At 39.2% G+C, this 22,505-nt stretch overlaps 1 protein-coding gene across 1 annotated transcript in view; it reads left to right on the top strand.

Moving 5' to 3' along the window:
- The first annotated feature begins 5,435 nt into the window (after window positions 1-5,435).
- ARFGAP3 (ADP ribosylation factor GTPase activating protein 3) overlaps window positions 5,436-22,505 on the top strand; it is a 32,789-nt gene continuing 15,719 nt past the window's right edge. Inside the window, 8 exon segments of the mRNA XM_032202787.1 lie at window positions 5,436-5,575; window positions 9,241-9,359; window positions 12,136-12,208; window positions 15,695-15,826; window positions 17,223-17,306; window positions 19,467-19,548; window positions 19,974-20,033; window positions 21,535-21,585. Of these exon segments, the coding sequence (XP_032058678.1) occupies window positions 5,507-5,575; window positions 9,241-9,359; window positions 12,136-12,208; window positions 15,695-15,826; window positions 17,223-17,306; window positions 19,467-19,548; window positions 19,974-20,033; window positions 21,535-21,585 (670 nt within the window). The 5' untranslated portion in view covers window positions 5,436-5,506.

A 22,505-nucleotide genomic window follows, 5' to 3' on the forward strand; every position in this document is an offset into this window, starting at 1 on the left:
TGAACAAACCAATCCATTGCTATTATCTCTTGCTGAGATGTCTGTAGAGTTGGTCTGATGTACTAAAACTGTTTTTTGCCATGGCTGAGCTGATAATTTTGAAAAAAAAAATCATTTGAAAAGCTAAGAATTAAAGCAGGCTTCACAACTGGAGATAGGTAGAGATGCTGGGTCTTCTAATTGGAAACCACTGTAGATAGGTGAGATAGCTTTGACCTAATCTGTTGATCTGGGTTGTTTTAAAATAGCTGTAGATTATTGTAAAACAAAGGAGAAAAGGGAGAGAATGGTATACTGAAGGGTATATGCAGCAGTACCTCCTGTTCTCCTAGAATTGTCTCAAAAAGAAAAAAAAAAAAAAAAAAAACCTCTAAGATTACATAATCAATTTTTAAACCTTTTTCCAGCTTTTTCCAACCTTTCTGGTTTGGCAGAAAGTTATTCACCTCAGAACATCAGGGAGCTTGCTAATTGTGGATGAAAGCATACCTAGTGGTCAGTTTAATATTTCAGCCTGCTTTACCTCTTTTCTCCTGTTAGAAATTCAGATTCCTGTGTGATATGACATTAATCCTCTAACAAAAAGTTTCAAAAGTACTTTACAGGGTTCTTGAACCTTCCATTCAGGAAATAGCACCTATGTACACTTGAAGTTTTACTGAGCACCTGTCTACGTTGCAGAAGGTGTAACCTCTTCTCTGTAGAGAAGACTGACTGTAGAATGTTAAATGAGGTCGGTGCCAGTGGCATGTAGTGGGTACCTTGGGAAGTATATAGAAACAGGACAATACATAGTGATGCTTCTTTCAGCTGTCAACAATCTGTATCTTTGATCTATGAGGTAAGAAACTAAATTTTCTTCCTAATTTTGAACACTCAATTTACTGCATTGGCAACAACTGAACAGCAAACTACTCTCAAGAAACCTTGCCTGTGTATGAACTGATTGTTTCTTGATGTTATCAGTACAAACAATGCATTTTAGTACTAAATAAAAGTGTATTATTGATATGGTGAACTGGTTTCGAGTGGTTTTTAATGTAGTTAACATTCCTAAGCTTCATTCCCACGTTGTGGAAGTAGGCATTTGGATGCTTGCTCTCTCTACTCCAGAGAGATTTGCTGGATGGATTGTGCATACTGGAAAGATAGGTGTCTGGGACTATGTTGTATGTTTAAGGATATTTGCAGGAGAGAAGGTAACCTAAAATTTCTAGAGGTGTAGTTGGCATGAAGCAGCATGTTACCATTATGCACTATGTATGTGAGCAGTGACAAATCTTGCTCGGTGTGACCAAATTTTTCAAAGGATGTGAAGCACAGGCAAGGGAGCATAGGGTATGGAGGGTATTTCCAAATTATTTTGAACAAATCAGCATTCTTTCTCAAGGACAAAGTGACAGTGCAACTTACTGTGTATAATGGGGTCAGAGAAGGAATATGTGCTTAGACTTATGGTCTTAAACATTTTTTGTTAATGTGTCTTTTTTTTTTTTGGCAGGGATGGTGTTAATTTTCTTCATAGTAGCTCATATGGGGCTGTGTTTTGGATTTGTGATGAAAATAGTGTTGATAACACACTGTTTCGGTTGTTTCTGAGCAGTGCTTACATGGTGTTTACCAAGGTCTTTTCTGTTTCTCTCACTGCACTGCCAGTGAGGAGGCTAGGGGTGCACGAGAAGCTGGGAGGGGGGGCACAGGCAAACAGCTAACCCAAACTGACCAAAGGCACAACCTATACCATATGGCATCATGCTCAGCAATAAAAGCTGGGGGCTATTCACCAGGCCTGCTGTTGCATGGGGACTGGCTGGGTGTTGGCTTGTGGTGAACAATTGCTTTTTTTTTGGTATCACTTTTTTTTTTTTTTTTTGGTAAACTGTCTATCTCAACCCACTAGTTTTCTACCTTTAGCCCTTCCAATTATCTTCTCCCATCCTGCTGGGAATGGGGAGTGATCAAGTGGCTGGGTGGTGCTTAGCTGTCTAGCAGTGTTAAACCACAACAGTGAAGATGAAAATCAGCTGAGGGTTGAGAATGTGAGCAATGTCTGATGGGGGGAGTCAGTCTTGCTCACAGTGCTGGTCTACTACTGGTTCTGGTTAAGGACCTGCATTGCATCTAACAGCTGCTCACCAAAGTAGAGGACACTCAGTGCCCAATCTACAGGCACCCTTGAACAGTAGGTGTTTTTTTTTTTTTTTTTTTTTAATTATTATTATTTTTAATTTACTCAACATGCAAGAGCAGCTAGTGAATTATGAGTACTACCTTTTCTCTGGCAGAGCTCAGCCATTCTTTTTACTGTTACCTCCATTCATTCATTGTATATCACCTTTCTTCCACAACCATGAGGCTGGTCTTAGGACTGCTTCCAGGATGTGCTTATCTCCCCCAGGTTCTTAAGTGTGTGCTACATGTTTTTCATGCATTTGGTCTAGAACTCATCTCCTAGCAATCAGCTGAGCTTGCAATTTGCAACAGGAGTCTGTCTAGCCTGCACACCCATGTAGCTGAATTGCAAGGTGTGGCCTTAGGATAGAGGCACAGTGAGAGATACAAACAGCGTAGAGCGTTTCTGAACACTGTCAAGAATCACAGAACTGTAGGGGTTGGAAGGGACCTCGAAAGATCATTGGGTCCAACCCCCCTGCCAAAGCAGGTTCCTCAGAGCAGGCTGCCCAGGTAGGCGTCCAGACAGGCCTTGAATATCTCCAGAGAAGGAGACTCCACAACCTCCCTGGGCAGCCTGTACCAATGCTCCGTCACCCTCTTCACTCTCACCGTGGAGAAGTTCTTCTGCATGTCAGTGCAGAACTTCCCATGCTCCATTTTGTGGCCATTGCCCCTTGTCCTATCCCCACAAACCACTGAGAAGAGTTTGGCTACATCCTTCTGTCCCCCACCCCACAGATACTTATATACACTGAGGAGATCCCCTCTAAGTCTTCTGTTCTCCAGGCTGAACAGACCCAGGTCTCTCAGCCTTTCCTCATAAGGAAGATGCTCCAGGCCCCGTATCATTTTTGTGGCCCTCTGCTGGACTCTTTCCAGGAGATTCCTGTCCTTCTTGTACTGGGGAGCCCAGAACTGGACACAGTACTCCAGGTGAGGCCTGACCAGGGCAGAGTAGAGGGGGAGGATCACCTCCCTTGACCTGCTGGCCATGCTCCTTTTAATGCACACCAGGATCCCATTAGCCCTGTTGGCCACAAGGGCACAGTGCTGGCTCATGGTCAACCTGTCGTCCACCAGGACCCCCAGGTCCTTCTCAGAGCTCCTCTCCAGCAGGTCATCCCCCAGCCTGTACTGATACATGCGGTTGTTCCTTCCCAGATGCAGGACTCTACACTTGCTCTTGTTAAATCTCATTTGGTTTCTTCCTGCCCACCTCTCCAGCTGGTCCAGGTCTCGCTGAATGGCAGCACAGCCTTCTGGTGTGTCAGCCACTCCTCCCAGCTTTGTGTCATCGGTGTACTTGCTGAGGGCAGACACTATTCCCTCATCAAGGTCGTCAACTAAGATGTTGAACAAGACCAGAAGATGTTGAACAAGACCGGACAGGTACATTTTTACTTCATGGATGGAGATTTGTGTGTTCTCTGTTCAAAGTGGCTCTGAATAACTAGCAGAGTTAATTTTTACATCCTGACTCAAGGGCGGAGACATGCCATTTCCTGAAATAGGAGGCCAGTGAAAGAACCAGCATCCCACAGTGTTATTTGCACTTCACAAGTTGTATGCTGATTTACCAGGGCTGCTGTAGTGGCAGGAGCTATCTGCCTTTGTGTGTTGCTTGGGGGTGGGCAGTAGTGCAGCTAAGAGAGTACAGGACAATAAGTAAGATCATCCTTTTCTGGGATTGTGCCAGACAGATAAACCTTCAAGATTGCCTTGTTTTTCTGATGTTAATTGTTTTTGATAATGGCAAGATCATACCTCTCCTGCTTTTTTTTTTTTTTTTTTTTTTTTTAATAGTACCTTAGCTTTATAAGTATAGTAACGATAAAGCTGAAGTAATGGACTCTTTCTCCTTTGTGGAAATTTCTTGGCAACTCTTTCTCCCTCTGAGGCCAGTGGCAGCCCTCATGCAGTCAGATGGGATTTGGTAAGCATCTCTGGACAGGAGTGTGCTGTAGGGCTCCTATGACTCACAGGCTGTCTTCCTGAAATGTGAACTTCACTCATAGAGTGAAGACATATCTCTTGTTAGGCATTCCTGATCCCAGGTGACTGCCATGGGGTCTGATTATGTTTGCTGGTATGGAGTTATGCGTATACAGGCTCAGTTATTTTAAGTCTAGTCCCAGTGTTATTTGGCTATATGCATACAGATGTTTTTTGGACTGCTATCCTATAATATAATCAATCCCACCATCTGTGACATAGTGTCAGCCTGAACAAAGTTGATCTGTAGTGGAGGCTGCTGGCCTGCTGCAGGAATTGTCAATACCTCAAAAACGAGTGAAATGTTCGTGTGTTCAGCTGCCTGTCAGGATAACAAACAACTGACTTGTACTGATCAGCAAAGGCACTATTGGTTCATGTGCCTCTGATTCGCAGTGCTGAGGGCCTGGTGCAGGGGACAGCAGGCAGCAGGTGTTCCAGCAGTGATTCCCAAACCTATGCCTCCCCCAAGACTGCTGGTGGCTTGCAGCAACATGCATTGTGTGGATGTTTTGTGCAACATTGCCACAACCCTGATTGTAATGGCTTTCATCACCCTGGACTATTTCCTCATTGACAGGTAAGAATGGGGGGCTGTTAGCTGCTGTGGAAGAGAGTGAAACGAGGTGCTGAAGTTAGACTGTCATGGAAGGACTTGAACATGGCTATTTTGGGCCCTAGATAATCTATGGTGCTGCTGTTAGCAGAAGGCTAGAGCAGCCACTCTCCAGAACACCCTCCAAATTGAAAGAAAATGTATTATAGAAAATTTGTCCAAACTCTGGTTGTTCCTTACATGGCCAATTACACCTCAGAAGAGTAGGGGAGATGGGGGTGTAACACCTTGAGACCCCGGTGCTCTCTGATGAGTAGGAGTGCTGAGGGGCCAAGCTCTGCCACAAGCACCCTGTCCCTGGTCACATAGTTCAGTGCTAATGCTGAGCGGGAACGATGGTTTCACAAGAAATTTTTACAGAGCGCTTGAAACCTACTCATTGGATAAAGCATGTTATCTAAGTAGGCACGTTATCACCTGCCCCACGTCATTTTTTTCCCAAACCAGCCACCAGCACAGCTGTTGTCCTTCCATGTTTAATTTATTTTTCGCCCCGAGGCGCTGGGGCTCCTCAGGCGCAGGCCCCCTGCCCGCTATCTCAGGGAGCCCGGCCCCCCCCGCCTGTACCCACGGCAACCGCCGCCTCCTTTCGCCACGCCGGCGGCCGCAGGCGGGCGGCTCCCCGAGGTCCCGCCCTGCGCGGCGGGGCGGGGCGGCCGGCGGCGGAGCGGGCGGCAGCGGCGGCGGTTTCTCCGTGGCGGCCCTCCTGCCTCGCCCGCCGCCATGTGCGAGCCCAGCAAGCAGGACATCGCCGCCATCTTCAAGCGGCTCCGCTCCGTGCCCACCAACAAGGTGAGGGCGGCGGGAGGACGGGGCGCCGGAGAGCGGGGGGAGGCGGCGGCCGGGCTCCGCCGTGGCGGTGACACGTCGCACTGCCCGAGGGCGGGGCGGGGGGCGGGCGGGGAGCCCCGGGGCCCGGCGGGGTTCCGCTGTCCGCCAGCCGCTCCCGGAGGGGCGGCTGGGGCTTGCCGTGGCCGCGGAGGCCTGCTCCTCGTCCCACCGAGCCCCGACACATACACACCTGTATATATACATACATATATATACACATATACGCACCTCTGTGCTGCGCTAGGTGAGGTGCATGGTGGTAGCTCCCAGGGCACGTGAGGCTAGGGAAAACGATTCTCATTTAAATAAGCGTGCAGTTTAACGTGTGGATTGTAGCGTGTTTGAGTAACTGTCTTGAAAATAGCGTACCTGTAATTCGTCCTCTGGTTTCCTTTGGTTAGCATGAGAAACAGCTTTTTGGAATTTTCATGTCTTTGTGTACAGGATCGCCTGACAAGGTTTAACGAATGCTTTACAGTTATTAAATGGGATGTATTTTGTACACATAAAAGACATTCATAGTCCTTAAGGTACCCAATATTGTTTAAACGTTTATAAAGCTCACCAGTTGTGATAACTTGTACCCTGAGACTGTGGTATATAGACTCTTTTAGTTTGCACAAATCTGTTCCTCTGAAACAGGTAGTTTTTGGTTCCTGTTCTCTGGTTCATTCTCTTCTCTTGTTGAAGATAGCATTCGTGTCTCTGCTTGGAGACCTAAATCAAGGATCTGAACTGGCTGAAAACCAAGTAGGCGTGCTGTGGTGGTGGTTTATTAGTTCTGCAGTTTTGTTATTACAGTGCGAATTGTGGGGTTTGTGTGTCTGTTGGGAAGTGTTGTGGTCATGTTCCCTCCCTCCCCCCACCCCAGCAGAATATACTATAGTACATCTCACTCAAGTCATTTTAAGTTTACAATGCTTCTAGTCCAGCTTCCAGTCCAGTTTCCTTCTGTTGGCAAATGCTTCTTCTCCCTCCCTTACACTGGTATTGCTGATGATGTGGCCATGATGTGAGTTGGACCTACCTTTGCTCTGAGTCAAAGCGCTTTTGTAGTGTTGGTTTCCAGTAGGATCAACAAGACAGATTATTACTGCTGATGCAAGAAAAGAAAGCATATCAGGATACAGCGGTTGGAAAGGAACAGAGTGGCTGCTCGGATGAAGATTACCTTTGACCAGTCGCGAAACTGCCACCTGAGTAGCAGTGGGTCCAGCATTCAGGCGGCTGTGTGCTGGTCTTGCACAACAGGGATAGCGAGCATGGAGATACGAAACTATCTGTGGCAGCAGCAACACTGTGTGGTTAAAAGTGCCTTTCTAACACTGACCTCAGTGACAGGTGATTGCTGAGCCCCACCAGCTCTTTGGAAGTGTCAAAGCTAGCATTTCCAGAGGCTGTATATTACCATGTTGCCATATCCAACAACAACGTGTACTATGAACTTATTTACCAACAGGCATAAAGGATCTGTTAACTTCAACCTCTCATACAAGATGAATCCTGTTTGTTTTAATGACTTGCTGTGGACCTGTCTTTTTGTTCATTCTGGTAAAAACATCTTGATTGCAACTTTTACTCCTTTTTTTTCTCCGAAGTGACTGTTCCCGAGTCTAGACTGTCCTGAAATGCTTGAACACTAAAAGAGCAAAAATAATACAGGTGTAGTTAAAAAGAAATAGATTATTTAGGTGTATCCTTCAAATTAGTTTTTTATGAAGACTTTCATATCTTAGTTGTACCTAACTCACTCCAATAAACACAGTTGCCATATTTAAAATGGAAATGATTTCATAGGTAGGCTCTGAAATCCCTTTTAATTTTGTTTTAATTTCTTGTTACAATTTATGTGGTGGAAAGCACTCTAAAATGAGGAAGCCAAGCAACATGAGTGTAAGTTAACTTATGCTTATTTGTTTCAGTAAGTTAACTTGATAAAATGTTTCTATTTCTGTCACATAACATGATGGAAATGATAGTTCTTACGTTACTTTCACAAGAAAACTAGTTGTCATTCTGAGTTGCATCACAATCCTTAAAGCTACAATTTTTGAATAATTTTCACAGGTGTCTGATAGATGGTTGATAAGGTCCTGGATATGTGAAGCCAGTGAGCTATGCTGCTTTGTGGCAGCTAGCTTCCAAGGTGATGCAATTAACTTTTAAGAAGCTGAAATTAAGAAGCACTTATATTTGTTCCAGGAAAGGGATGTTAATAACAGAACCTTTTTAACCGTGGGATTTTTTTAACCACCTGGTAATGCTTAAGATTCTCTTTTCCAATTTCTGCTCTGAGGAATTTCAATGAAACTTACAGCTCTAAGTCTGCTCTTCTCTCTTGTGTTAGAAGCAGGACCAAGGCTGTTGTCTTGGCTTTGATCTCCAACAATCTTGTCTTATTTTGTTGTCTTCATCCTACTTTTGGCCTAGTAAGAAACTGTTTGAATACAGCCAATTTAAAGTGAAGATGAGGTAATTTATTTATTTATATTGGAATTAGCTCAAAGAATGGAGGGAATTGAGGAAAAGCGGATGAATTCTGACTACTTCAGGCTGTATGTTCTCTTGTGATGTGGCATACATGAAGAGTTACTCATTCTTTTTCCCTAACTTCCTGCATATCATTCTCCTACCTGTGCTTACTTCAGGGCATCTCTCCAGTCCCTCCTTCTATCCCTCATTCTGTGTGGATTTTCTCTTATTTCTTCTTTCTGCTGTATGTCAGTGGATGACCCTGTTTGCACAAACAGTACTGGGACACATACATGCTTTCCAGACTCCTTTCCTTCCAGTAGTGCACTGTTAAGCCTCCATAGAGAGAGAAAGAGTGGACTTGCATATGCAGAAACTGTAACCTCCATGCTTTCCATTTGTGTTGCAGGTTATTGGTCTAACTGAAGCCCAGACTTAAAAATGTTTTTATTGAGGATGAGTCGGTGTTGAATCTGATGGTGAACTTGTGCCTGATAAATGCGCACTGCGTAAGATACAGAGACCCACAGTAAAGCTAGGAGTTTAGCCTCAAAGTGCTCTTGGGCATCTACTTGAAATTAATTTGGTTAGTGATAGGTTAGCTGACTTGAATGTAAACTCAGGGCTTGTTTGATTGGGTATGTAGACACAAATCTCTAGTTACATCAGTGTAGTTTCTAGCAAGGAGACTTGTTAGTGTTTCTGTTTGTTTGTTTGTTTGTTTTTTTCTTCCCAGCCTGTCAAGGAAGTGAAAACATTTCTTAAAAGCTTTTGTATATCAGTAGTGTTGGAAGTGTGTACTTAAGTTGGAAGTGTTAAATGTGTACTTGAACTAGATTGATGTGGGTTCTCTGCCCCACTGTTTTTCAACCTGTGATCTACGTATAAACTGATGATGGACAGAAACCAGGAGTTTGTGTTGTCCTGTCTAGTTTGGGTGAAGGCATATGAGTTTGGGCAGGTTGTGCAACTACTCTTTATAAAATTAGGGTTATGTGAAGTTGTCATGTAATCTGTGCTGGAAGGATGACATCCATGCTATAAGGATGAATTCATTAAATTCTGATCACTACAAGGATGTTAGAATGACCTATAATACAACTTTAACAAGTGGTTATGCATAAGTCACATTAATGATTTTTATTTTCTTAAAGGTATGTTTTGACTGCGGGTCAAAAAACCCTAGCTGGGCAAGCATAACATACGGAGTTTTTCTTTGTATCGATTGTTCAGGGACCCATCGATCCCTTGGTGTTCACTTAAGTTTCATTCGGTAAGTAGTTTGTATACTTTTTACATTAAAAATGGTATTTTTTCAACTTCTGATGTTTTTTATTTTGTTGAGATGGCTGTTCAGAGAGGAAAATGCATTCTTAATTTCTGATTGAAAGTTTTTAATGTTTGTAAAAGCTTTGATTTATCTGATAGCTACTTGGGAATGAGGTAAATAGGTAGGCTTCGGTAGAATTTGTACCTTGCATACATTCCCATTACCTGCTTCTAGTATTTGTTAGTAGCGCATATTTGTTGGCAGATTTTTTTGTACATTGAAGATTATGGCTTCTATAGGTAGGTCAGTGATAAAAGGAAGACTAATGGAATTGTGGGCCCGCTCCAGAAGGAAACAGGAGACCTGATCACCCAGGATATAGAGATGGCAGAGGTACTTCATGACTTTTTTGCCTCAGTCTTCTCTGACAAGAGCTCCAACCATATAGCCCAAGCCCCAGAAGAAAAGGCAGGGACTGGGATAATGAAAAACCACCCATTGTAGGAGAAGATCAGGTTCAAGACCAGCTAAGGAAGCTGAAGGTGCACAAGTCCATGGGACCTGCTGAGGTACGTCCACGGGTCCTGAGGGAATTGGCAGATGTAGTTGGTAAGCCACAGTCCATCATATTTGAGAAGTCGTGGCAGTCCAGTGAACTGGAAGAGGGGAAATAAAACCCACATTTTTAAAGAGGGGAAAAAAGGAAGAGCTAATGAACTACAGGCCAGTAAGTCTCACCTCTGTGCCTGGCAAGATCATGGAGCAGATTTTCCCGGAAACTATGCAAAGGCACCTGGAAAACAAGGAGGTGATTGGTGACAGCCAACACAGCTTCACTAAGGGCCAATTGTGCCTGACAAATGTGGTGGCCTTCTCTGATGGCGTTACAGCATTGGATAGGGGAAGAATAACTGAAAAATAACTGACAAATGCAACGCATTTTATGCTGTCCCCAATGATATCCTTGTCTCTAAATTGAAAAGACATGGATTTGATGAATGGGCCCACACGGTGGGTAAGGAATTGGATGGTTACGCTCAGAGTTGTAGTCAACAGCTCACTGTCCAAGCAGAGATCAGTGATGAGTGGCGTTCCTCAGGGGGTAAGTACTGGGACCAGTGCCATTTAACATTTTTGTCGGTGACATGGAGAGTGGGATTGAGGGTACCCTTGGCAAGTCTGCTGATGACACCAAGCTGCGTGGTGCAGTCAACAGGCTTAGAGGGAAGGGATGCCATCCAGAGGGACCTGGGCAGGCCTGAAAGGTAGGCCCGTGAGGATCTCGTGAAGTTCAACAAGGCCAAGCATGAGGTCCTGTACCTGTGTTGGGGCAATCCCCAGCACAGATACAGGCTGGGTGGAAAATGGATTGAGAGCAGCCCTGAGGAGAAGGACCTGGGGGGGTGATGGTTGATGAGAAGTTTAACGTGAGCCAGCAATGTATGCTTGCAGCCCAGAAAGCCACCCATATCCTGGGCTGCATCAAAAGGAGCATGGCCAGCAGGGTGAGGGATGTGATCGTCGCTCTCTGCTCTGCTCTCGTGAGACCCCACCTAGAGCACTGCATTCAGCTCTGGGGCCCCAGCACAAGAAGGACATGGACCTGTTGGAGCAAGCCTAGAGAAGGGCAATGAGAATGATTCAAGGGCTGGAGCACCTCTCCTGTGAAGATGGGTCAAGGAAGTTGGGGATGTTCAGCCTGGAGAAGAGAAGGGTCTGGGGAGACCTTATAGCAGCCTTCTAGTACCTAAAGGGGGCCTACAGGAAAGCTGGAGGGTTGTTAGGGCATGTAGTGATAGGACAAGGAGTAATGGATTTAAACTGAAAGAAGGTAGATTTAGCTTAGATATTAGGAAGAAATTCTTCACTCAGAGGGTGAGGCACTAGCACAGGCTGCCCAGAGAAGCTGTGGATGCCCCATCCCAGGAGGTGTTTGAGGCCAGGCTGGATGGGGCCTTGGGCAACTTGGTCTGGTGGGAGGTGTCCCTGCCCATGACAGAGGGGTTGGAACTGGATGATGTTGGAAGTCCCTTCCAACCCAAACCATTCTGTGAGTCTGTGATGAAAACAAAGAAGTGAGTAAGCACGTTGAAGCGTTCTATCATTTTTCCAGTCAAGACTGAGGCAAATACTACTTTATTATTTACTACTTATCTTCAGCAGTGCTACAGTATATTGATCATAATGATAATCTGACAGTCTAGCAAGCCAGTTTAGAGACCTAAATATTTTTTATTTTTTTTTTTGCCAACTGTGCTTCCTGAAGTAGTTCAGTACTAGCACTGTGGTGGCAACATAATGGGGTAGGAAGTGAGGGGTTTTTTGTAAAGGACTATACTCCCCTTTGGTGGCAGCACTTGGATAGGCTCAGTCAGTTGGTGCAGTTTTAATGAGCTTCTCGTATTTCAGGTGAGTAACCCAATTTATGTCCTATAGGTGTATTTGTCCTATTAAATAGAACCTTCCATTTCATATATGTAACTGCTGGAAGTGTGTGAGAGCAATGCATCTAAGAATGGACTGCAGATAAAAGCAGCTGTTTTTTATCAACTAAAATCTGTATTTTTCCTCTGTTGCTTTGTCACTGTATAAAAGAATGTTACAAAGGGGTCTTTCAAGAATGCATTCCTGATGATCACAGTATTATGACTGTTAGAATTCTCATATTCAGTGCTCCCTCTACCACCCCCAGATAATTTTGGAAATAAACTCTTTACACAAACAAGGTAGATTTTAAATGTCTGTGAAGATAACATTAAAAATATTTCCTTCTCTTCAGATCTACAGAACTGGATTCCAATTGGTCTTGGTTTCAACTGAGATGCATGCAAGTTGGAGGAAATGCAAATGCTGTATGTACTCTTGAGTGTTTGCCGTGCACATTGAAGCTTGTTAGGTTTGGAAGCTATTGTCTTTCCTTATTGGCTCACATCTTTTAGAATATTTTTATTTCTCCAATCCATTTCTCTACTTCTTCTTGTTTTTAAGAATTCTTTTGAGTGCTGATTTCACTTTCCATACTTCTTGCAACTTTTTCATGTAGGTATAGTCTGCAAAAGTTTTTTTTCTTAGAAGTCATTAATAAAAATCACTGAAAAGACTAGACCAGATTCCTTGAAAATGCATCTAATTTAACAGCAAAACATTGATAACTGATGAAAGATGGCCTTACATCTGCTTGTAAACCTAGTTAACAAGTGTTTTCCTGTGACCTTATTTCTGTATGTAGTTCATGAACATGTCTTGCCAAAGGTCATGTCACTGCTGAAGTCAAGATATGACTTAGGCTTTAGGTACAGTTAAAGTAAAGATAAGATGTGCTACACTGTCAGAGAGAGGAAATGGCAATGTTTTGGCTAATTGATATAATCTGTTACTTTTGATTTAATTCTTTTACATACTCAAAAATAAGTTTGTTTCATAATATTTTCTTTTAAACTAAGGTTTTGTGTTGACTGCTGTATTGTCCTCAATTTCCTTTTAAAAAGACAATACTTTCTTCAGTCAGCTCCTCTGGAATCTTACCTCTTTTCCCATATGTTTTTTTCAAAGATCAACCACTGGTAGTTAAGATTGCTTCCCTAAGCTGTATTACTCTGTGTCCAAACATGTAACTTTCATAAGAAACTTCTACTTTTCTTCCAGTGCCCTGGAAACTTACCCCTTATCTTTCTTCATGTGTTTTTAGTCCTTAAACGTTGTTTAAGAAACTGTAAGTCTTGAGCTTCTTTGTGTTCCATCTCAACCAAGCTTTAATTCCATTTACAATTTCTTAATTTGCTTTCTTAATCTGCTTTCCTTGAGTCTTGTGATTGTAATATTCTCCTAAATCTTACCATCTCTGAATTTAATATTTAATGTTTTAAATATTTCAGTATTAGAATATTTTAAATATTTCCATACAAAGAACGATGAATTGAGCAAGGATCATTATTATTTATCTTCCCCTTCTGCATTTTCCAGTCAAACCATCTTCTTTGAATTAGGCATTCAGCATGTCACTGTCTCTGGTTTGCAGATCTGAGTGGTTGTGTAACTTCAGAACTAAAGTGGTGTTTTTACCCTATTTTTTCTGTCTATCCTTTCTAAGTTGTATCTTTCTGTATAATGCAGTGTCCTGGTTTCAGTTAGAACAGAATTAATTTTCTTCCTAGTAGCTGGTGGAATGCTGTGTTTTGGCTTAGGATGAGAAGAGTGCTGATAACACCCCGATGGTTTAATTGTTGCAGAGCAGTGCTTGTACCAAGCCAAGGACATCTCAGCCTTTTGCTCTATCCTGCCAACAGGCAGGTTGGGGGTGCAGTAAGAGCTGGGAGGGGACAGACCCAGGACAGGTGACCCAAACTAGCCAAAGGGGTATTCCATACCATCTGACGTCATGCTAAACAATATATAGGGGTGGCTAGCCGGGGGGAGGGGGACGGACTGCTCGGGGTTAGGCTGGGCATCGGTCAGCGGGTGGTGAGCAATTGCATTGTGCATCACTTGTTTGTACACATTATTATTACTTTCCTATTATCACCATTGTAACATTATTATTATTATTGTTATTATTATTTTGTTATTATTATTTTCCTGTCTTATTAAACTGTCTTTATCTCAACTCACGGGCTTCACTTTCCATTTCTCTCCCCTGTCCCAGAGAGGGAGGGGGGAGGGTGAGCGAACGGCTGCGTGGTATTTAGCTGCCAGCCGGGTTAAACCACGACATGCAGTTATATGAATTTGCTCATCAAGTTTCTCTTACGCCTCTTAATAGATAAAGATCATAGTTTTAACTAATCAGAAGAGGTAGATTCTGCATGAAAAATACTTTCCTTTTTTAGCCGTAGATTTAAAGGCAATTGGTAGGAAGGAAGTGCAAGTTTTGAAAAGTACATCAGATAATTTCAGAAAGCATATTCACAGAAGATTAACAGTAAACATTTATTATTTAATTTTATGGATTTTTGTCTTTCTGCTTGGATGTCACTGTTTCCTATCATGCATTGTACCAGTAGGTCTAATATACCCACATCTCTTACACCTGAAATTCATAATGACCTCTTTTGGATTACCTAGCAGGATAAACAGCTGAAACTTCAAAGACCATCTTAGTAAACTGCTTCAACATTTAAAAAGTAAAAGCAACATCTTCCTTCTAATTGCATTAAAAAACAATTTCCTTTTTGTTCCAATAAAATGCTGAATTCTATTTTTACCAACTAGTGCTTAGAAATACTCTCAGATTAATGTTTAGTATTTCTATTCTGTAATTTCCTGGTGATACTGAATCTTGAATCGGTTATGAGCTTTATAGCTGTGTATGAGATTGCTAGAAAATTTGGTGATGTGAGTTCCTTTTGCTTTCAGAATAAACACTTAAAATGATTAGAATTAGGGTTTACAAAGAAAAGCTCTGAATGTCAGCTCCATAGGGGTGTGTGTGTGTATATATATATATACACACCTAAATGCAAATATACGCAGTCCTTTTGACACTTGTTATGTTTATAACTGTTTTTGTTGTAATTACAGAAATGTATGGTGGCTTAACTTTTATATGAAGTCTGGTACTTATGTATTAGATTTACATTTGAGGTTATAGGCTTCAATTGTCTGGATTTGCTGACCCTATCGGAAACTTGTTTACTATGTTTTACTGTAATAGTCTATTAAGTTCTTCTGTGCAAGAACATGTGACATCATTTGCTAGTTAATTCTAGGTACTAAAAAAATGCCCAGCTTTTCCATTTCTTAATCTTTCAAACAAAGTTTTTATTTGTATGTGAATACACACATATAAATAGTGTGTGTATGTGAATATATATATATATTCACATATGTATATGTGAATACACACATATGTATATGTGAATACACACATGTACCTATATATAGGTACATACATATATATGTGGATATACACTTTAAGGAAGACCATTTTTATATAGCCATTTTGATCAAGCATACATTGTTCTTTCTAGCAAGCTCGAGATGAAAGCAAGTGATACCTTTTAGAATATCAGAAATGTCCTTTGAAGCACAGGTGTTGGCAGTTAGTTAACTCATCCTTTCCTTGTTACATTCAAAACTACAAATCTTTGTATATGATTGGAAGCTTGTATCTCTATGTGCTTTTGAAACATACCACTAATCTATTTTAATTTAATGTTGTTGTTTTACATGTACATATGTTGCCATAATGGAGTTTTCTTCTTATTTTGGAAATTTACACAGACTTCATAATTTAAAATATTTAGATACAGGAGGAGAGTAGTTTGCTGCATTGCGATATATTTTTATGTTAAGTGGTATTGATTTTAAATTTGTTTCTCGTTGCATCTTGTTCTTCATAGTCTGCTTTTTTCCATCAACATGGATGCACAACAAGTGATACCAATGCAAAGTATAACAGTCGTGCTGCTCAACTTTACAAAGAGAAAATTAAATCTCTTGCAATGCAAGCAACAAGAAAGCATGGTACTGATGTGAGTAATGTGTGTCTTATGTAATTTAGATTTTTCAAAAACTTTCTGTTCTTTACCATCTAGAGCAATTTTAAGCTTCTAGTTAATGTGAAAGATTATCTGCCTATTGGAGGTACTGGTACACGTTGCAGTGAGGTTACAAGCTGTGGAGTAAACTATTTGCAACTTTGTTGTTTTTTGAAAAAAATTATTGAGGGTAGAGCTGAACCTCATATTTTGGGTTACTCAAAACACCATTTGCAGGATTTACAATAACTTACAGGAATTCTAGGCAGAAACTTCAGGTATTCTTCAAAAAGGAAACTACTTTGTTTCTCAAACGTGCTGAAAAATTGTTTGTGCTACTGTATAACAAAAACACCAGCACTTCTCTGTGAATTATATATTGTATTTATTTTTGCTTCTCTGTAACTGAATTATTCCTGAGAAGTACAGCATATAAAAACATAAAAGTGCCAATAGCGTTAACTACAAACTAGTTGAGATTTAAGTGGGTTTTAATTTGAACAGATAAATGTTTTTTTCCTTTTTTCTACAAAAAATACATTTGAAAAACTAGCAAGTTTTATATATATATATATATATATATATATATATGTATATATAAAACTTGCTAGTTATATATATATAACTACATATACACACACACATATATATAATATATAATATATATATATATATATATATATATATATATATATATATATATATAAAAAATATATATGTCCTGAACATCCTTTTCTGTTAAAAATGCAGGCATGCTGTCAAAGCTTTGAAGTTAGGTTGCTGACAGGAAGAAGTTGTTAGCGAAGTACACGTTATTTAGATCTGCTGAGGTGTTAAATAAGTTTGACATTGGCCCTCTTCTATATATGCAGAATGAATGTCTTGATAGTTTAATTCAATGTGTTTAAGTCCATGGCTAATTCATTTGAAGTTGATCAAATGAGTGAGAATTTTAAATAAATTAATTAAAATGTCTTGCTTTTCTTTCTTCTAATCTGTTCATCAAATACTATGAAATTTAATTATTATAATTTTGTATGGCAGATATAGTTAATGTGGTTCTCATCACTAACTTAAGAGAATATTTCTTTTTACTTACTAGACAGCTTTAGATGTAAAACAAGTTCAAGTAAAGCTCTAGTGATATTAAATTTTGACAACATTACTGCAGCAGAGCTTATACTGAGTATTTTGTTAGGAAGAAAATGGGTAATTTGAGGGAAGACATCATGAGACATTGAATCTAAAAAGGAATATTTTTAACTTGGGGGGAAAAAAAAAGTTTTAAGGTAAGTGCATTTTTTAGGATGCATTCATGCAGTTATCTGGTAAAATTAATAATCTCCCTCTCTTCCTTCTTTCCTTTCTACCTTTCCCAAAATACTTCTAGCTGTGGACAGATGGATGTGGAATGCCACCTGTGTCACCGGAGCACAAAGAGGAAGACTTTTTTGCATCCCATGTTTCTCCTAAGGTATAGATTGCCTGTATTTAATTCTTGTTTGCTTTCTGACTTCTTAAGAGAGCTGTGTGCTCTGTGATTAATTTTAAACTCTGTAAGAAAATCTAACAGAGAAAGGATAAGTCAGTGAGTTAACGTTTACCTGCTTTTCCTTCTGTGGGTCTCAAAATTCTTCCTGGATGTGAACCACTTTCTAAGATGATAATTTAGAATGACCCAAATAGTAGCTAAATGTGAAATGAAGCTGTGTTTTTCTTAGGCGTGCAATTCTTGGCTCATGATTCCTGTCTTGGGAATGCCCTAATCTAAACTTAATATGTGATAACTGTTTTTTTGATGAATAAAGTTGAATGGAAAAAAATGCTATTTGTTAAGCAGGTGCTTTTTTTCTTCCTCCAGAATTTCTCCGTCCTCTTTGAAAAAGTTAAAATAACTTTCTGAAAGCTATTGCTATTTCTGGTTTTCATTTATTTGTTCTCACCTCTGCTCTGCTTTCTCAGTGCATTATAGTGACAGATGCTGTGTTTATTTCAGAGAACAGTGTTTCAGAGACTCTCTTGTGTCTTAGATTAAAAAATACCATTAAAAACAACTTCAGTAGTTGTGATCTTAAACTTGGAATAATTAAGTTACTGCTGTGCCTAGTATTCCTAAATATTTCAACAATATTAAGTGTTCTGACATGATTGCTTTCTAGTATAGTTGCAATCAGTGAATACCTACAACTAAGTATCATCATGAGGCATATTTTGGGATAGAGAAGAATGCAAAGAACTTGGCATATCATATTAGGCCTTGTGAATATTCTTCAACACTTTGTAAACATTCATTGCGTTCATTCCCCAGTCATGATGTTGTGGTGATCCATATATATCATCATCAGTAATAAAAAGTATAAAAAATATGCGAGCTCATATCTGCGACCTGGTAAGGAACACAGTAAAAATAGCAGGTTTTTAATTGACTTTCTAATATATCTAGGGTGCTTAAGAATGGGAAAAGCTGTAATTTAAAGGAAAAAACTCCCCTCTCCTTTAGTTATTCAATTGTGACATTTTAAAATAATAACTTTTTTGTTGTTTTTGTAATGTTTCAAAAACATATTTTAAAGGAAATTTCAGCCTTTTATCAGTTTGTTTTATTTTAGGAAATTCTACTATGGTCAATATTTGAATGTCTTATAAAAATGAATTTTGACATCTTTGAACCAGGGAAAGAATATTTATGTTTTACAGTTTGGGAAGAATGCTGTATTACTCAGAAATGCTTGTTGCAAAGAAAAAAATAAATTAGTTTTTGTGAGTTGTAGTCTAGTATTTTCATCAGATGATCATCTGTTCTGATAGTAGAAAAGTAAACAGTATTTGTTTGCAAAAGGCAATATGGAAGAATACTTGAAAGTGAGTTGGAAAATCATAAACTGCAGTAAGCTAGAGAGAAAGAGTTAAGCAGAGAAGTGTTGTAAATATTTTTAGGCTGAAGTATGAGAAGTAGCAACTTGTTACAAAACCCCTTGAGAAAATTTATCAATATATAATATATATAATACATATTATATATATAATTTATATTATAAATAATAATATGTAATATCTATATATTATATATAGAATTTATAAATATATAATATATATTATATAATTTATATTATATATAATAATATGTAATATATATTCTATTATATATAAACAATATATATATAATATAATGTAAATTTTCAAAGCAGAATTTTTGGATAGCTGCAAAAGTAGGGGATCAGAGACAAGCAGTCTGTGTGCTTCAGGGCAAGAGATTCTTTAGTATGGTTATGAGAGAGAAATATCAGGAGTTTATGAGATCGAGGTTTTAAGGAAGAGAAGCATGGACTGGCAGTGGCACAGCATAGGTGGAAAAGCTAATACTAAGTGGGTATTATTGTGAGCAGGTCACAGACTTGCCTAGTGAGGAGGATGTGTTTGAGGGTTATTTCTGAGAGAGGAATACAGGTGCTCAGCAATGCTTTTTAGTATAGGTAGACATTTCCTGTAACAGGTTTTAAACATAGAAGCTGTAGTCATAGGAATCCAATTTTAGCTAATTAGTGGTCTTTGAGCACAGTGCTCATATTTATTAGATGTATTCTATGTTGTGTGCACTTTTGATCTTTGTGTTTTTTTTTTTTTCAATGCAAAGAATACTGAATGGGTACTATCAGAGCCACAGCCAGTTTCTCTACAGCAGAAAGCTTCAGAAAATGTTCCAGAATGCTATGAAGGTATGACTGATTCTTTGTTAACAATAAGCTACATTTTCTGATAGTCTCTTTGTTTAGACTCTCTTTACCTTACTTAATAATTAAAATAACCTTATGCTAATAACTTAAGTATTTGGGGGAGGAAGGAGTTTCTAGAAGATTTTAAGTCTAGAAGTTTCTAGACTGCGTGGGACTACATATTCCTTTAATAATGTTTAATATGAATCCAAATTGGAATCTGATTCAGAAGATTTCAGATGAATCTTTGGGTGCATGCTGCTCTGTTAGTAACGGGAAAAGCTGTGACAGAAATAGCACATTGTGGTATCTGTATCGAGCAGTATCCTGAGGACAGTGAGTTGTGTTTTGGTATTTTAATTTAGATATTTTAAGCATTCAAATGAGCCTTCTGGTATTCTTAACTTTGTTACTCGTCATCCTTTCAGGTGGACTGGAACATGGACCAAGTGTTGATTACCTTAGTACATCACCAAAAGCTGCTTTAGGTAATGAGTGTAAGCAGAAGATAGCAGCCAGTATAGTGTACTTCTATATTCATACTTACTAAGAATTTAGGGAAGACATGAAATTCTTAGTTTAATAGCAGTGTGCATGAGTTACTTTTATACATCTTAATTTGTATTACAACTTCTTTTCTTAAACAGTATCCATCAGTTTTAGTCAATTGCATTCTGGTTTTATCTATCTTGTCCTAGCTGACTTGATGAATTTAAATATTATGGGTATCAGACCTGAAATAGGTGACCAGTAATGCTTTACACCTTCCGTTATGCTGCTTCAGGTTGTGTATCTAATAGAGCGTTGTGCTGTGATTATTCTGGGGTGTCCTCATTGCAGCTTTTCAATGCTTAAAGAGGGCTTACAAAAAAAAAGATGGAGAACAACTTTTTACTTGGTCAGATAATGGTAGAGCAACATGGAATGGTTTTAACCTGAAAAGGTGGAGATTTACATTAGATATTGGAAGAAATTCTTTATCATGAGGGTGGTGAGGCACTGAAACAGGTTGCTTAGAGAAGCTGGGCATGCCCCATCCATGGAGTTGTTTGAGGCCAGGCTGGATGGAGCCTTTGTCAACCTGATCTGGTGAGAGGTGTCCCTGCCCATGGCAGTGGGGTTGGAATTAGGTGATCTTTAAGGTGCCTTCCAACCTAAACCATTCTGTGATGAATGGCTTGCTATTTAAGCTAAGGAAGCACATTAGGTCCCTATTTAGATAGATTTTGCTTCCTTTTCAGAAAACTAAACATAAAAATTTAGTTTACAAATCTTGTATTTGTAATACAAAATCTCCAGTGTCCAGAATTTTAATTTACTTAACAGTGAGGAGTGTGTCATATTGCTTCATCACTGTTTTGTTTTTTTTTTTATTCACTGTTTAGTTTGTTTTTTATGAGATGGGGGCAAGTGTATTGAAAAAGTGTCATTAAAAATACCAAGTTTAGGAGTTCTGTCAGATTTCATAATGAGCAGAATGTAGGTTCATTTACTGTGTTTCAGTATTTAATACAAAGCATTAAGGCTGGAACTTTCACACTTTGTGTGTTTATGATGATACAGGTATGTTTTATCTGTATCATTGCTTATTTTAAGTATAACCAATATCTTTCTATCCAGAAAATAATTTATCCTGGAAGTGGTATGGAAACAAGTGGACCTCTAGTGTGATTTATAATGGCAAGTTTGTGTACTAGTTGGTATCCACAACTGGAAACTGAGCCATAATTTTATTCCTATTAAGAATTGGCAATAGGTACCTTACCCTCAGAGTCTTTTTCCTACCTTTTCTTAGTGATATTCATCACTCTGTTCTATGTAACTCTGTTTAGTTTTTTAACCTCTTCATGTAGAAAATGTAATACTTAAGGCATTAGAAACAAAAAAAAATAGAAAAACTGTTTTGAGGCTGAAATTATGGAAATCCACTTTTGCAATTCTGAAATTAATGAAATTGTATGTCGAGTAATGTATGTTTAATCATTGTAGAGAATACCACCTTCATAAAAAAGAAGCCAAATCAAGTTAAGAAGGGGGTAAGTCTATATAGTTAATGCATATTTTTCTCTGTATTATAAATCACTGGAAATATGTAGATTGTAATTTGGAAATGTATTGTGTACATTAATACTAAATAGTACACATATCAGTAACAATAGATGAAAATAAAAAGCAATAGAAAATCTGTTCTATATCAAACAGCCAATGATCTGTTTCAAAATGGATTATTGTTAAGATGAATTTGTCTAATAAATTGCTATTACTCTGTAGTAGAGTACTTAAGATTAATTGGTTGTTCTCTGACCTCATATAAATTCTAAGTGAGTTTACGTGTATACAGCACACTGAACTGTCTAGACTTCCACATGTATATCTGAGCATTTTTTTTGGTGCTGTCTGGACCTGAATAGCAGATTTGTTTAGATTGAACAGTATTATTCCTTGCTCTCACTAGAGGGCCCTAATATGCAAGAAGAATTTCATTTTTATTCTAAATGGCTTACGCAGATATGTTCCCTTACAGTACGAACATAACTGGGTTCACAAGTGCATGTACAGTTTGTGAACTCTAGTGTCAGAGACTAAAACTGTACAACTCTGTGTACATAGACCAGAGCTCTTACATGAAGCCACTAAAGTGCTAACAGATTAAGATAAAAATATTGTGAAAATTCATATTGCTGCAGTGTTGCAGATGACAAATTAAATGCATGGGAGACAGAGAACAGCAGGCTGAGGGCTTTGCCACATCTGAATCTCCATCATTGTGTTGATTCATATTTGTAGTATTCAGTTGTTTTGTTTTGTTTTGTTTTTTAAGTAATCAATAATCAGAATGAAAGAATATGTTTTCCTGTATTGAAGTAATGAGCTAGAAGTAGAATTGTTTTAAAAGAACCAGCACAAAACTGTAACCTCTCAGATGACATATTTATCTAAAAATATTTACTGTGCTTTGT

Source organism: Aythya fuligula, chromosome 1 (genome assembly GCF_009819795.1).
Source record: "Aythya fuligula isolate bAytFul2 chromosome 1, bAytFul2.pri, whole genome shotgun sequence".
NCBI classification, from domain to species: domain Eukaryota; kingdom Metazoa; phylum Chordata; class Aves; order Anseriformes; family Anatidae; genus Aythya; species Aythya fuligula.